The 14,408-nt window shown below is 47.4% G+C and overlaps 1 protein-coding gene across 1 annotated transcript; it reads right to left on the reverse strand.

Moving 5' to 3' along the window:
* Positions 1-71: 71 nt before the first annotated feature.
* RAB14 (RAB14, member RAS oncogene family) lies at positions 72-14,408 on the reverse strand. Its single transcript, XM_071454434.1, has 8 exons — positions 14,229-14,408; positions 7,421-7,479; positions 6,510-6,563; positions 4,891-5,068; positions 3,823-3,889; positions 2,959-3,046; positions 2,637-2,667; positions 72-2,017 (listed from the first exon to the last, which is right to left on the reverse strand). Exons 2-8 carry the CDS (start codon positions 7,470-7,472, stop codon positions 1,840-1,842), a joined length of 648 nt encoding a protein of 215 aa, XP_071310535.1. The 5' UTR covers positions 7,473-7,479; positions 14,229-14,408; the 3' UTR covers positions 72-1,839.

Raw genomic sequence — 14,408 nt, forward strand, 5'->3', positions numbered from 1 at the left:
CAAGGAGCTCTCTCCCCTCAGGTCCCACCCTCAGCACAGGGGTCCAGAGCAAGTAACACACAGCAGGGAGGTTTATCTAGATACAGGTACTTTATTTACAAATATTTAGATTAATAGCATTGTTACATCAAATGAGGAGTACAGCAGTCCAAACAGATCCTTTCTGTGACAGAAACAATGAGACCTACTGTAACTTACTCTGGGAGTACAGGTATTGCACCTCAACAAGCTGTAGTCATTACAACACTGACTTCACATCAGCAGCAGGTCGTGGTCCCTGGGCAAACCCTGGTGCAGCCTTGGGTTAAGCAGGATGCAGGAGCTGGAGATCTTGAACATACCCATCTACTGAGGAACAGGAGTTAAAAAAGGACTAACCAGACAAACAAAGGGACAGCACACGAGTTACCCAAATCCTATTGTCTGCACATTCCAGTTTTGGCTTTTATTTAACATTGACTGTACAATACTCTGGTACCACTGGTTACTTACAAGTCTGAACATTGTAGAGTTTTAGTGTCTAGAGAGGGATTTTCAGACTACTTTGTATTTGAAACGCTGCAGTAAGCCTGAAGTGGGACACAGGATTGTGGTTAAGCACCTACCCCCTTCCATTTTAAAACCTTGTGCTGTTTTCCAAGTGAAGCTGCACAAGGAGCCACAGTAAAACCCCACATGAGTGCAGCAACACCCCCCAGGCAGGGTCACCACGTGACACCCCCTCACACACAGGCCAGGCCGTGGCACCCCAGGCAGGATGTACTTGAAAGCTTGAAGCAAAACCCTTAAAAAAAACCCTCACACAGCACTGTTAAAAAATACAAGAGTAGTTAAAAATCCCTAGAGAGCACATGTTGTTCCAACTGTCCAGTTCAGCCTCTGCCCAGTCCCAAAGTTACAGGTACAAAAGCGGGAGGTGTGCGAGAGCCCGGCCACGGCTGAAGCCCGAGAATGCCAAAGAGAAGCAGGCAGAGAGCACTGCTGAGTGCAGAGGGGAGCATTGCACAGTGCAGAACGAGAGCCACACCCCACTAGTGTTAATGTCTGTGTCCCCAGCACCGTGGGGACCTGCAAGTGACACCCAGCAGCTGCAGCCCCAGCTGGGCTGTGCTGCCACGGGGGCGCAGAGAGCTCAGACTGTACAAACGGGGGGTTCTTACACACTGCTCTAATGCCAGGCATCATTTTCTTCATTAAAATCATATACACAGGATGTATTTAACTGTTAGCTCAGTTCCTTCAAATTTTATACATATTTACGTTCTGTTAACAAAGGTAAAGGATAAAAGTGGCAAAAGAATGACGTAAAGCTATTGAGCACAAGAATGAACAGATCGCTTCCCTGCGCCACCCCGACCCCAGCACATCCCACAGGGAATTCTTCCAACAAAAGCACATCATTACAGAGCCCCTCGCTACCATCAGAAGTCATTTCACAGCAAAAACTTATCCTTTACTACTGACAGCTCGAACAGTTAGAGGTGGGGAAGAAAGGCCAAAGAACCATAAAATAAACCATACAAGACAAAGCCCTGCAAAAGTGTAAAATCAGGAGTCCAGCATCAGTGCTCAGTTTAAATTATGTATCGGTGACACTATCACAAGGACAATCAAGGAAAAAAAAAACTTCTAGATTTACCATGCAGGAGAGGTTTTATTACTCTACTTGCCTTTGATAACCTGATTACATCTAAAGTTGTTTAGCAGTTTAGTACTGTGTTAAACTTGTCTCGGAGTTTTAATTAAACCCAGTAAGATGTACAGAAGATGGGGAAGCGGTCAAAAGCACCACTCCCTAGAGCCAGAGGTGAGGGGTCAGGAGGAGCCACGGAGGGGTCACTAGCAGCCACAGCCTTCTCTCTGGGGCTGGGGTTCGCTCGTTAGCCGCCCCCCCTGCGGGGCTGACGGTTTGTGCTGTACGCCCGACTCGGCCGCGTTCAGGTCCAGGCTTCCGTCCTGGATGTTCTGGTAGATTTTCTTGGCAGCCTCCAGGAACGCGTCCTCCACGTTCTCTCCACTGCAAGAGAGCGGCAGGAGTTACTGGGGCTGCAGTGCTGCTCCCAGAGGGAGCTGGGCAGGCACTGTGCCCTCCTCCTCAGCCCAACAGCCCTGCCCTGGCACAGGGCAGGCCCTCCCTGGCCATCACAGCCCTGTCAGGGCCAGCAGGAGTAAGGAATTTGTGCCAAAGAACTGAGGAGCAAAATAAGCCAAGGCATCAAGCCACGTGCACAGGGCAGTTCTGACAGAGGCTTGAAGCCAAGGGAGCCATACACCATGAATGAGAACCTCTTTCTGTTACCAAGTTCTGTTCTGGCAGGTGCCAGTGGGAGCCACATTTCCCAGTGGCCATGGGGAGCTCCAGTGACACAGCCAGCCCCAAGCATGGCTCAGCAATTCTTCAGTTACTGGAGGGGCTGGTCATTGCCTACAGACCAAAGCTGCAGCTCTGAAGAGCCAGGGCAAGGAACCCTTTACACACTGAACACATTCCACACTCAAATAAGGCCTGAAACCCAAATCAGTTCATTTGAATTCAACTAGTCTTTGCCTGAAACGCAGCCAGAGCTCTCAGTTCCAAGTTACTTTCAAGCCACAACAGACCAATCTGAACATCATCACAGCCAAAAGTCACTTACGTTTTTGCACTTGCTTCAAGGAACAATAAACCTGTTCAGAGACAGAGGTTGAACAGTCAGTGCACAGCACACCTCAGAGAGCCCCAAGTCACAACGACCTTCCCCTTACATGCAAGACACTATTTTAGCTTTTGTGACTATGTTAAGGCATCAGCACAAGCTGACTTCTAGAACTACACACAGTCACCAGACTGCCTGAGGCACAGCAGGAGTTTGTACATACAATTCCATCACTCTGGCAGTGTAAGCTTGCAGCTACCAATGCTGAGGATTCACTTTAACATCACTATCTTGTAGGAAAGTACCAGAGAAAAAAACACACCATTTTCTTCAGCAAATTGTTTGGCTTCTTCATATGTAACATCCCTCTGTGCTTCCAGGTCTGCTTTGTTTCCTATGAGGATTATCACCTGGGTCAGGAGAGAAAACATTAGTCTGGGAAAAAGCTTAGGAGCCTTTTCACTGCCACTTTCATTATTAATGAGACTTTTTAAAAACCCAACGGGAAATAAGCAGAGCAGATTATCTACAGAAGCCTTCAGGAGAACTCTGCTCTAGCATTCCCCACTCTGGGAAAGCAGAACAGCATCTCCAGCTGCCACTTTCCAAGGCTTTAGGGTGTTCTCATGAGATGAGGTCCTAAAAAGCTGCTCTTTACTCATGAGAGCTGTACCTTGAGCCACTTGTTGTATTTGTTTAACCACCAGACAGAATCTTTAGAGTTTTCTCATCAGTTTGGTGCTAAGTATTTTAGAGGCATTCAGGAACAGGCTGAAGAACAACAGCTCTGTGGGCAGAGAGACCCAGAAGGATCTTCCTCCAAAACCTGGTCAGCTTTTGCTGGAGATCCAATTTACATTCCAGCCTAAGGACAGCATTCACCTCATTACTGACACAAAGCAAGGAGTAACACAATCAAGGCTGGTCCAGATTTCATCCCAATTTTGTCTCCAACTGCTTCAAACAGACCCTGAAAGGTGAGTGGCACAAGAAGACTTTCAGAGGAAGCCCTTGAGCTGCAGCTGCAGTAGGGAAGTGAATCACTGCACTCTGCACATGGGGACAGGAGCAGTGCAGAAAGCACAGGCAGCTCGTGCAGAGACACTGCAGTGCTTGGGCCTGAGCCTCCCACCACTTGCTCAGGGAGAAGCAATCTTGCTTTTAAGCTAAATGAAGTCTAACTTACAGTATTTGGATTGGTGAGGTTCCTTGCATCTGTCAGCCAGCTGCTTAAGTGATTATATGTACTTCTTCTGCAAAGAATCAAGAGAGGACACTTGTAGCCTTTTATAAAATATTTAAGTGCCAACAGCACAGTCAGCATCCAAACACAGCAACATCCATCATCCCTCCTCAAGACAGACAAAACAGCAGCAGTGTGGACTCAGACCACAAATTCAAGTCAACTTTAAACCCTTGGAGCAGCTCTTACACTGCCAGTGGAAAGCCAGACCAGTTCCCACTGCTAGCACACAGCTCTGCACACAGACAAGGCTGGTGCTGTTTCCAACAGAACATGTTAAAGGTTTCCTGTCAAATACTCTTACAGAACACAGTGCAGCAGAACAGCACTTCAGTAACAAACTGCAGAAAGTCATGTTTTACTCAAGATTTACACAAACAGAAAATACACCTACATATGCAGGAAAAAACAAAGAGGTGCCTGAAGAATATCAAGAACAGCCCCAGAGGAAGATGAAAGATGTGTGAAAGCAAAAGTGTTTCATGTGATGCATGATTGTTTGAGCAGCACCTTTAGCTGTCAGCTCTAGAGGAAGGCAGGGCAGGGCAGGGTGGCTGCTGTGCAGTGCAGGTGCTGGGGAGGAGGCTCAGGTCAGGCTGAGGCCAGGCTCTGTCCCCACACCTGGGCAGCTCCGCGCGTTCGCTGCGGCTCTGCTGGGGACAGCCCTGCACTGCCAGTGCCTCCACAGCAGCAACATCCACCTGCTGAGCAGCACATTCCAGGGCAGAGCCAGCTCTTTAAAACAACTTCAACACACAGGCAGTCACAGCCTGAAATGCAAACTGCCCAGGCTCAGCAGCAGCGAGATTTCCCAAGAAAAGGCGCTCGCATCACTCCCTGTGCCTCATCTGCAGCTTTTAACCACTGGGGTGTTTGGGTAAGGTGTGGCAGGCAGGATGCTGCACATCCAGACACACACACAGAGCCTCTGAGCCAAGGGACGGACAGACAGACCCTACAGGGCCGTGCATGCCACCCTCAGCAGCACAGCCAGAGCTCTGCTGCCCTTACCTGGTGATGTCGTAGACCATGAGAGCTCCCGCTGCTCCTCTGTAGTAGCTTCGTGTGACAGCCCTGAATCTCTCTTGTCCTGCTGTATCCCAAATCTGTAGTTTAATTTTTTGGCCACTAACTTCAATTATTCTTGTGCCAAATTCAACACCAATTGTGTGGGGACAGTCTGCCATAACTGCCATGAAAAAGAAGAGCAAAGATCAGATCTAGGACAAGGTTTCCTTGCTGCAAAACTATCACTACCACAAGTTTTCAGTTATCTTTACTAGATTTTCAGTCTCTAAAAAAGCATTTTTACTGCTACAGTTCCCAAACTGCATCACTTAACCAGAAACAAAATGCTCCATTTCCTGAGCTGCTGTTAGTTTTAAGAACAGTTATAAAATTCCTTGCCTTCTCTGCTGCTCTTTGGCCATACATATCAGAAGGTACCAAGTCAGCTGACTCCCAGTCTATCCTTGCAGAAGGTTAACTATTTTAATGCAGTAGGAAAAGATAAATTTTAGGGAATTACCAAGAAAGATACAGTTTAAAAGTCTGTCATGTTTTCAAAAACAAACACCCAAGTTGGTTCAGACAGGGCAATAGGATGACTGTCCAAGAAAATGCCGGTTTCATAAGCAGCTACAAACACACCAAATCAAATCCAAAAAGGCAACTTTCTAGTCAATTAATAAATAAATAAATAAATGTTAATAAGCTCATATTTGAGGAAGATCAAGAAAATACAGACAGGATCAGGACCTACTGAGGCTACCTAGAGTTAGGGGCAGTCTCACAGCAGAGGTGTTTGGCACATCACTTTGGTTGTACTGCTTTGGCTTGGTGCTGACAGAACTTTCTCCTCATGGACAATGAGCATGTGCAAAATGCCTTTTAAATAACTGCCTGATAGTGCATTTTCATTAAAAACAACAGTCAGAAGTTCCTGTTTCTAGTGGAAAACAAATATTTAAACTGCAGCTCCTACCCACTTGTTACCTCATCTCAAGCAGCACATGGTGATGCCTGCACTGAGAAATAGCTCCAGCCTTACTCACTGGTGAGGTAACAGCTGCTGCAGAGCCCAGTGCCACACACACCAGCAGGAACTGAACCTGATTCTTCACTGGTGATGGTAAAACAAGAGAAAATGTTTCAGCTGAGAGAGACTGCAGCAAGCCCTCAGCACCACCACCCAGGGCAGGCCCAGTGTCCTGCAGGGCAGCTGAAGATTGCAAACCAGGACTCTAAGGAAAATGATTTCTTTTTTTTCCTTTTCAACTCCTTAACAGCACTAAAAACTCAACTGCTTGTGATCAAGCTACACCAATATTGAAAACATGCAAAGCTCAGACTAAATTTCTCTTTGTCCATATCAAAATCCACAGAAAAGCTGCAAAATCAGATCCAGTCCTCCCCCTCCTCACAGGCAGGATTGGCTGGAGCAGGTTTTACCATAATTACATCAATATTTGTTTCTGCATCTGCTGAAGTCAAACCAGAAATGTGACCCAGTACAATCCAAACTCACAGAGAGTAAGAGAGACCAAACTGAGCTCATGCATGATGGAAACAGGCAGGGAAAAGGGATGAAAATGCCAGTCAGAATAAATATCATGAACTGAAATACTCACACTTCTTTTCTGTGAATTGATGAAGCAAACAGGACTTTCCTACACCCATGTCCCCTGTTACAGAAAGAATAGTTAAATCATTGTTGCAACAAGCACATTTTCTTCCTCCCACATAACAAATGGTACAGAGACATTCATTTCTCAGGTCAGATGGGCAGTGTTCTATCCCTGGCTATAGCCTTGAATTTATCAACTTGCCACTAAAGCTTTGGCTGCAGATACAGCTCACAAGCAGGAGCAGATCACTCAAGAAATAGTTAATTTGTATTACTGATTTTATAATTGCATTTCACAAGGTTATAAAAAGTACAGCTGAAGAAACTGAAATGTAAAATATACTTGGTGTTTGCTCCTGTCTTACTGTGGTAAGAACATCAAAATACTGACAGCCATCCAGAACACCTCAAGAAATTGCTTTATTTCTACTGATCCTCTTGCACAATGCCAAGAGTGAGACACAGCAAGATCTTTTAAGAACCAACTCTTCCAGAGGCTGAGGCTGTCAAGCAGCCTGACTTAAACCTGCAGATCATTTACACCTACACAAGGTCATTAACAATTAAACAATTAACAGCAGGACCAGTTCTTCCAGGACAGCAATAAATGCAATCCCTTAGAGTCCCTGACTAAGCAGCCAAGGAAGCTGCAGCTAAAAGCAACATTTAAACACAACAATACAGCCTGACAGAGGTTTATGAGCCTCATGCAATGGTTTCCAATCAGCACTCATGCCTTCAACATAAATTCTAAAACCTTTGAGATTAATGATGCAAAATGCTGCAGTAAATGCTGAAGCTGTAGAGAAGTGTGGTGACCTGTGGGGACTGAGGGCTGAAAGCAGCCTGGCACAGCCCCAGGCTTCTCATGGACCCACACAGAGCATCCACAGGTGTGAGCCCACTGCTACTTACCAATAATGATGTACTTAAAGATGTAGGAATAGTTGTAAGGTGCAGTTGCCATTGTGGCACTAAAATAGAAAAGAGAACATGTCAGAACTGATACTTGTTCCCTCAAGGCAACCCAAATAATCCAGTTCAGTTCATACAAACAAAAATCCCTTCCTCTTCCTCTCTCTCCCAACCACCCTTCCATTCACAGTTCCAATCTGTGCAGCTCCCCAGTGTCACTGAATCAGTGGCACAGCCAGCAAAGTTCCCACACTGTTTGCTCTGAGCCCCTGGCAGCAAGGCCTCCCAGTAGAAACACAGATGATCAATTTTATCCAGAAGGACTTCAGGCTGCTGAAAAGCTCAGTCCCTGCTTGCTCTGCACAGCCACTGCCAGACCAGCACTCACCCACCAAAGAGCTGATGGATCAACCCAAAATAAAATCTGACTCCAGCACAAAACCTGGAGAGATTTAACAAAACCAGCAAGTTGGAACTGTTACCTCACACTTTTGAGACTTGCAACAGAACAAAGGAAGCAGTGAGCTTGCAGCAAACAGCTAAGATTTCAAAGAAGGCTGTAGTAGCCTTAACTGGGCCTGGGGTGCTGCTTGTCCATGTCAGAAAAGTGCTGCAAGCCACAAATCAGATGTTCAGGAAGTTGGTTAACATCTCTGTGGCTTTGTCAGCACAGCAGTGCTACAGCGAGGCTGCTGAGCCATTTCTCTTTTTTCAAAGGCAGTCAAAATCCTTCTAACTTTCCAGAATTTTCCTAAATGTCAAGGGAATTAGAACTGGCTTTGGCTGTTTAAATCTGCAAGGAGTAAAAGCTGACTTGCTAACTAACACATCAGTTAGCCAGGATTACACATCTGTAAGGGCCAGATGTTGCCAGGTAACATTAAAGATGGGAAATGCCTGCTTTGGTCCCAGGCTTCAGGTTAAACTGGATCCACTGGTCAGTTCAGCAAGTGGAAAATTTCTAGCAGGAATTCAGCACTTCCCTTGCTGCTCCTGCAGGGCAGATAGCCAGTCATTACAAACACATGGTACTCCTTACAAGGAGCACTGCTGGAGCCTAGAAAGATTTTCATTAGGTCATGTGTCATTCACATGACAAATGAAACCAATACTGGAAAGAAATACAGAGGAAAGCTTCCAGGCCTGGGACTTTCTCAAAAGCAAAGCACTGTTCCCTGCACCACAATTAATCCCTCTCAGTGAACTGCAGCCGTAAGAAAGATGAACAAATCTCACTCCCAGCACAGCCAGCAGCCTCTGCTTCCCAGCACTGAGATTTGAGGCAAACATGCTTATCTGGACCTGGGAGGGGAACAACTCCCAGTGAGCTCAGAGGGTTTGCTGAGTGCCAGGCAGTGCTCCTCGTGTCCCTCCACGCCTGGCTCAGAGATGGAAACACTCCTGGGTCCTGCTGTCCCAGGCAGAACACAAAGCACCTCTGCTGAACCCAACAGAGACACACACTGTTCTACTGAACCAAGTTTATTCCAAGATAGGAAATAAACTGACAATTTTGGACACTAATTCAGCAAGCAAGCCAGCAGCTTTATTGCTTTATTTCCTGGAAGATTCCAGAATTACAGTACCATCTTCAACACGTGAATGGTTATTTTCAACAGCAGTAAATAAAGACAAGTCACTGCTCCATATTGAGTTCCAAAGGAATGTGTCACTGTGGAAACATCCAGTCCTTCAAGTTTCCTGAACATCTTCACACATTATGTTCTCTTTCTTCTCCAGCATGTCCCAGCACAGTAACCTGGGCACACAAAGCCCATGATCCTGCAGGACCCTTCACCTGCCACCTCCTTCTGGGCAGGGCAGGAGCACCACGCTCACAGCTCAGCTCCAGGGCCAAACTGGGGCTCCCTGAGGTAACTGGAAGTGTAAAAGAAAACTTGAACAGACTGATTTATACATGCAAGTACTTGAGGAGGAGAGCAGGAACTGCCCTGTTTTCCACAAAGACCAGCTGGGTGTTACAGCCACTATGCACCAAGATCTCCTGTGCATTCTGAGGATGGAAATGTCCAGTGACTGATGCTGTTAACAACCCCACCCAAACCAGCCAGCACCATGAGCTCCAAGACAGGGGACCAAGCACCTGTGTGGCCAGGAAATCTGCAGAAGCCTGCATGCCCTCTCCTGTTCCCAAGAGCAGGAGGCCAAGGAGTGCCAAGTACTCCAAACACAGGGAAGTTTCATGTTTCTGAGCACATGACTTGAGGATATCACCATGTGGTAAACAATGTTGAACTGCTCTGCTGTTCCAGCCAGGAGGGAAATGCATCCTGCAATCCAAGTCTGGAAAGTGAGGGGGACTGTTTTTTAAAGCATGGACAAATGGGGAACTCTGTGCAGTCTCTGTCATAAACTGAATTTGAAGTGAGTCTCACCTAGATCTTCATTGCTAAATATCCAGCTCTGTTTGTCAGGCTGTTTCTGCTTGCTGAGATATGATCATTTTCATTATGCCCTCTAAGTAAAAAAGTCTTAACTATGATATTTCAATACAAAAAACTACTGGTATTACATTTATTCCAAGGGTCACATTACAGAAAAGATTCTGAAATACTCCAAACCATTAGTAAAGGTCAGGAATATTTTCTGGAGAACAGATGATTCCTTGAAATAAAAAATCAAGTAAAAACCCAAGCAATACTAAAACAACCAAATAACAAACTTTTAAACACTCAAATTCCAATAAGGATTAGCAGGAATTCAAACTGTACTCAGATCTTGGAATAGAAGTGATATTCCACAAGGACTCTGTGCTGAAGGAGAAAACAAAAACTGCAACCAACTAAACACAGAAACCCTGCTGAGAATTCAGCCTTGGCAAACTGACCACCTCAGCATTTACTGCAGACGAAAGAAGGAAGTCCAGACAAGAACAGGGCACGAGAGGGGTCGGTGCATTCTGAACCATCAGCTGCATGGCAATGCAAGGGGCTGATGCCTGGAGAGGCATCACCCATCTGCAGGAACCGGAGTTCTGCCTCCACCCTCTCTGCTCCAGACACGTGAATCTCAGTAATTCCATCGGGGGGATGGGGCTTTCTTTCCTCTTGGGAGAGCAAGAACTGCAGGGCTGAGAAAGCTGCACATCAATACCCACAGCTCAGCCCCGGCCACGCTGGCACTGGGACACCAGAGTTACCCAGCCGTGAGTTTACTGTTAACAGAAAGCACAAGTTCAGTCTGGGAGCTGCTGCCAGCTCAGAGTTGGCTCCCTCCTCCAGGTAAGGCTGCCCTGGAGCCCAGAGCTTTAGTGCAGGATGGCCACTGGCCAGAGGATCTCACTAAGCACAGATTTATGCTCATTTCAAAGCCTGTACAATTCATTTCTGTTTTACATTATGACTGGAAATTTTGCAGTGAGCGGTGTCACCAAATCCATCTCCCATATATCAACTTCTTCTTAGAGGCTTTTTTTTTTAAATAACATTAAAGATGACTTTAATGAGACACCAGTACATCTACATCTCCTCCTCTAATCAACAAGCACCACACAGAAATTTAGAAATCTCACCCAAGCCTTATTTCAAGTATCAGCTACATCTGTACTTCCTGAGATAAGATTGTTCTGGGCACATTGCAGTAACATTCTTTATCACAGTAACATAACTGCAAATATCAGATTCATACCAGCCTTTGTGAGACCTGTGCAGCTCCTTCCAGCTCAAGGACACAGCTTTAACTCTTCACTGGGTAGCATTTGCATTAAGAAATTTAGTATCTTTATGCTCAAAAAGAAGCAGGTGTGTTATGAAAAGAGACCAGAACCTGCATGCAGAGGTTTATTAGACACTGCTGTGGTTCACACCATCAGCTGATGGATGGTCCATGTGCAGGGATGAGAGCTGGGGAAAAAACCACCACCTTCAAAGTCAGCACTGCCCAGCTATTACTGGCTCCCTGCAAAGCACAGCCAGGGAAGCACTGGGCAGTTACTCTGAAGCTAAAGGTATTTGTGGTCCATCTGGGCAGCCAGGTGTCCTCTGCATCATTCTCCAAGGATGTGCAGCAGGAAAAGCTCTCACAGTTGAAGCTGCAGATTCCTTGGATGTCAATTAACAGACAACAGTAAGATTGATAAGGAGGAGGAGCTGGAGAGGGGTAGAATTGTTTCATTTCGTAATTGCACTTTTCCCCTGATAAGGGCTTTTGTCAAGCACAGAACAATGTGGTTCAACTGGTACCTCATTTCAGCAGACTGCTAAACACAGTCAGAGTGCTTCAGCTATGGTCACCTGTCAGATCACAGCACACTGCAGGTAACAACAGTTCTGCTATCCATTCATCCACCCAAGCACTGAATTCCCACAGGTCTGTTGGCCACAGCAAGCTGTGAGGTCTGCTACAATTAAATTCCACTGTGGTTCTCTGGCTTTCACACACCAAGGACATTCAGGTCTTCCTGAACCACATCAACATCTCAGTGCTCTTTAAGATGATGCTCTGCAGCCACCCTGCTCTGCTTATTTATTCATTTTTGCAGGCTTGGCTTTACAGAGCCCTGCTGAGCCTGGTCCCTGAGGAGCCTCAGAGCCTGCTGCAGCCTTCACACCTGTGTGACACCACCACTTGTTGCTGGCCAGCTCCTTACTCACCCCTCAGCTCCTCCAGAGTCAACCTCCCCTGCTTCCCCCTTTGGATTTCACCACAGCATCCAATCAGCACAAGAGAGGAGATCTGGCTGAGGTGATCTCAGTTCACCAGCAGCCTCTGGGAGCTGCTGCCCAGGATCACTTTGCATTTCCTTACTGTTCCCACCTCTGTTACTCTTTCCTGACAGCACTGGGGCTCAGACTGCAGCCCTGCAGAGCCTTTTTCAGGCTGTTCTTGAAGAAATGCATTTGGTATGTTCCCTAATCATGCCAAACACCTTCACCCAGCCTGAGGCCTAGGAGGTTCTTCTAAAGGCCTTCACTTCTCCTTCCTCCAGGAGAATTTCATTTTTGTTTTTAAATCAAAGCTACATAGGACACTACCACCTTCACTTTCTGACTTTCCTCACCAGCTCTCCAGTCACACCCACCTTGTCCTGGTTGTTCTTCTACTGGTTTCACATCCTGCCTCATCAAGTTACTCCATTTTGCTTCCTAAACTTCCTGCATTTATATGTGCACACCTCAGTTCTCCCTAACCACACCCCAGGAGCAGAGCTGAACTAATCACTGCCTACCTGTCCTCATCAGCTCCAGCACCTCCTGCCATGTCCCTGCCCTCAGCCACCCTTGAGCCACCTGTATCTCCTCACTTCTCCTGCTCTCCTCTTCCTACAGAACACTCCAACCTGTTGTGTGTCTGTTCACAGCAGGAGAACCAAGGTCCAGAGATACCAGCCAAGTTTGGGACAGAATATACAAAACCAGGGGAGTTTTCTGTCATTCCAACAAATCAGAACACTCTGGAGTCCCCACCTAGGGAAACACAAGTCACAGACGTTTTAGGTAAATATTAACTAAGATCTACCTCCTGTTTCAGGAAGATTCAGCAAAATGAGAATCAATCTTAACCAGGTTTCATTAGATGCCCAGGAGAGAGCAGGTAATTTTAAAGTATTATTTACATTTTACATCCCAGTGCCTCCAGTAGAACAGGTTTGTTTCCAAACTGCTGCCCTTCATAAGAACTCCTCATTTTTTTGTTACTCACAAAATGGAAAAGAGGAACTTCTTCCTTCCACTCAGACTTACGACATTTTCAAATCCCTACAGGAAGCCAGCAAATTCCTTTATAAACCAGATTAAATTGTGACATTTAGTAATTAAATTCCCCAAGGTTTTTTCTTCCCTTTAGCAAGTACTGCCCAAGCACAAGGGCCCCTCAGTCCAAACCATGACAGGAATCAATCCCAGGCAATCCATTCCACAGGATAACATCTGTAAAAGATGTGGTGACTTGGGGTTTGATATGGGTTAGGATCCAGCCAGCCTGAGTGAATCCTGTTCACTAAGGGGCTCTGTCACCTCTGAAAAACATCCCAACACAGATCTACCCCGTCTCAAAGCAAAAGCCACTGCGAGCAACCTCCAGAGCCCCTGGCAGAGCCACTCCGGTGCAGACACCCACCTCTGCCTGGCTTTACTGCAAGGATAATTCAGCACAACTCCAATTCAACACAAAGCTACCAACAGATGTTGTAGATTTTTAGTGTGCTGCAAACAGGCAATGAACAATTAGGAGAAATAAAAGAATTTCACTCTGTTTAGCCTAAATAAGCTTTGACAAAAAAACCCAGTCTAGAATACTTTCGCTGCTTTCTCAAATAGGAAGTGGCTTTTCCCTCAACCCTCAAAGTTATTTTTCTGTCAAAGTTCATGACGGCACAGGTCAATATAACAAAAGCAGAGATAACGCTGCACATCGGCCACTTATACGGTACAATATACACATACACACCCTACGTGCAACTGCAACAGCTCGTAAGGGGGAGATACAGAAACACACACGTAAAAATATCGCCTGTGGTCGGGTGTTGGCCGGTGGCGTTGCCGACTGTGCAGTGCCGAGGAGCAGAGGGAGGCGGCGGTGACACAGAGCACAGCGGCCTAGTCCTGCCCGCAGCCTCCCCCCGCTGGCCCGGCCGCCCCTTCCCCTCCCTGCCGGCCCCGGGCCCGCCCGCAGCGCCCCGGGGGCCGCACGGCGCCCTGCGGGCCCGCCGGGCCGCGGCTCGGGGCGGCACCGGGCCGGAGCGCGGCCGCCCGGGACCCGCCCCGCTCCGCCCGGCCCGGCGGAGCCCCGACGCGGGGCCTGGCGCTGCAGGCCCGGCTGGGGGGGCGGCGCTGGCGGCCCGCCGTACCTGTGCTCGGGGCTCAGGGAGCTGTGCAGCGCGGCTGTGCGGGCGGTGCCCGGTGCCCCGCGGGCTGTGTGGCTCGGCTCGGTCCGGGCTCGCTCCGCTGCCTCAGACGCGGCTCCGCTGCGCCCCCATCACCCCCGCAGCCAAGATGGCGGCGCCCCTCACACGGGGTTTCCCCTCCCA

Source organism: Agelaius tricolor, unplaced genomic scaffold, assembly GCF_023055355.1.
Source record: "Agelaius tricolor isolate 1412-34295 unplaced genomic scaffold, bAgeTri1.0.p SCAF_38, whole genome shotgun sequence".
Classification (NCBI taxonomy): domain Eukaryota; kingdom Metazoa; phylum Chordata; class Aves; order Passeriformes; family Icteridae; genus Agelaius; species Agelaius tricolor.

Bases quoted from the DNA above. Each gene is read 5' to 3' on its own strand.
- RAB14 (XM_071454434.1), bottom strand. From the start codon at position 7,472: ATGGCAACTGCACCTTACAACTATTCCTACATCTTTAAGTACATCATT. The intron at 3,047-3,822 runs GTAAGTTAGACT...CTCCTGACCCAG, and splicing joins ACCTCACCAATCCAAATACT to GTGATAATCCTCATAGGAAA. The intron at 2,018-2,636 runs GTAAGTGACTTT...GCTCTCTTGCAG, and splicing joins CTTGAAGCAAGTGCAAAAAC to TGGAGAGAACGTGGAGGACG.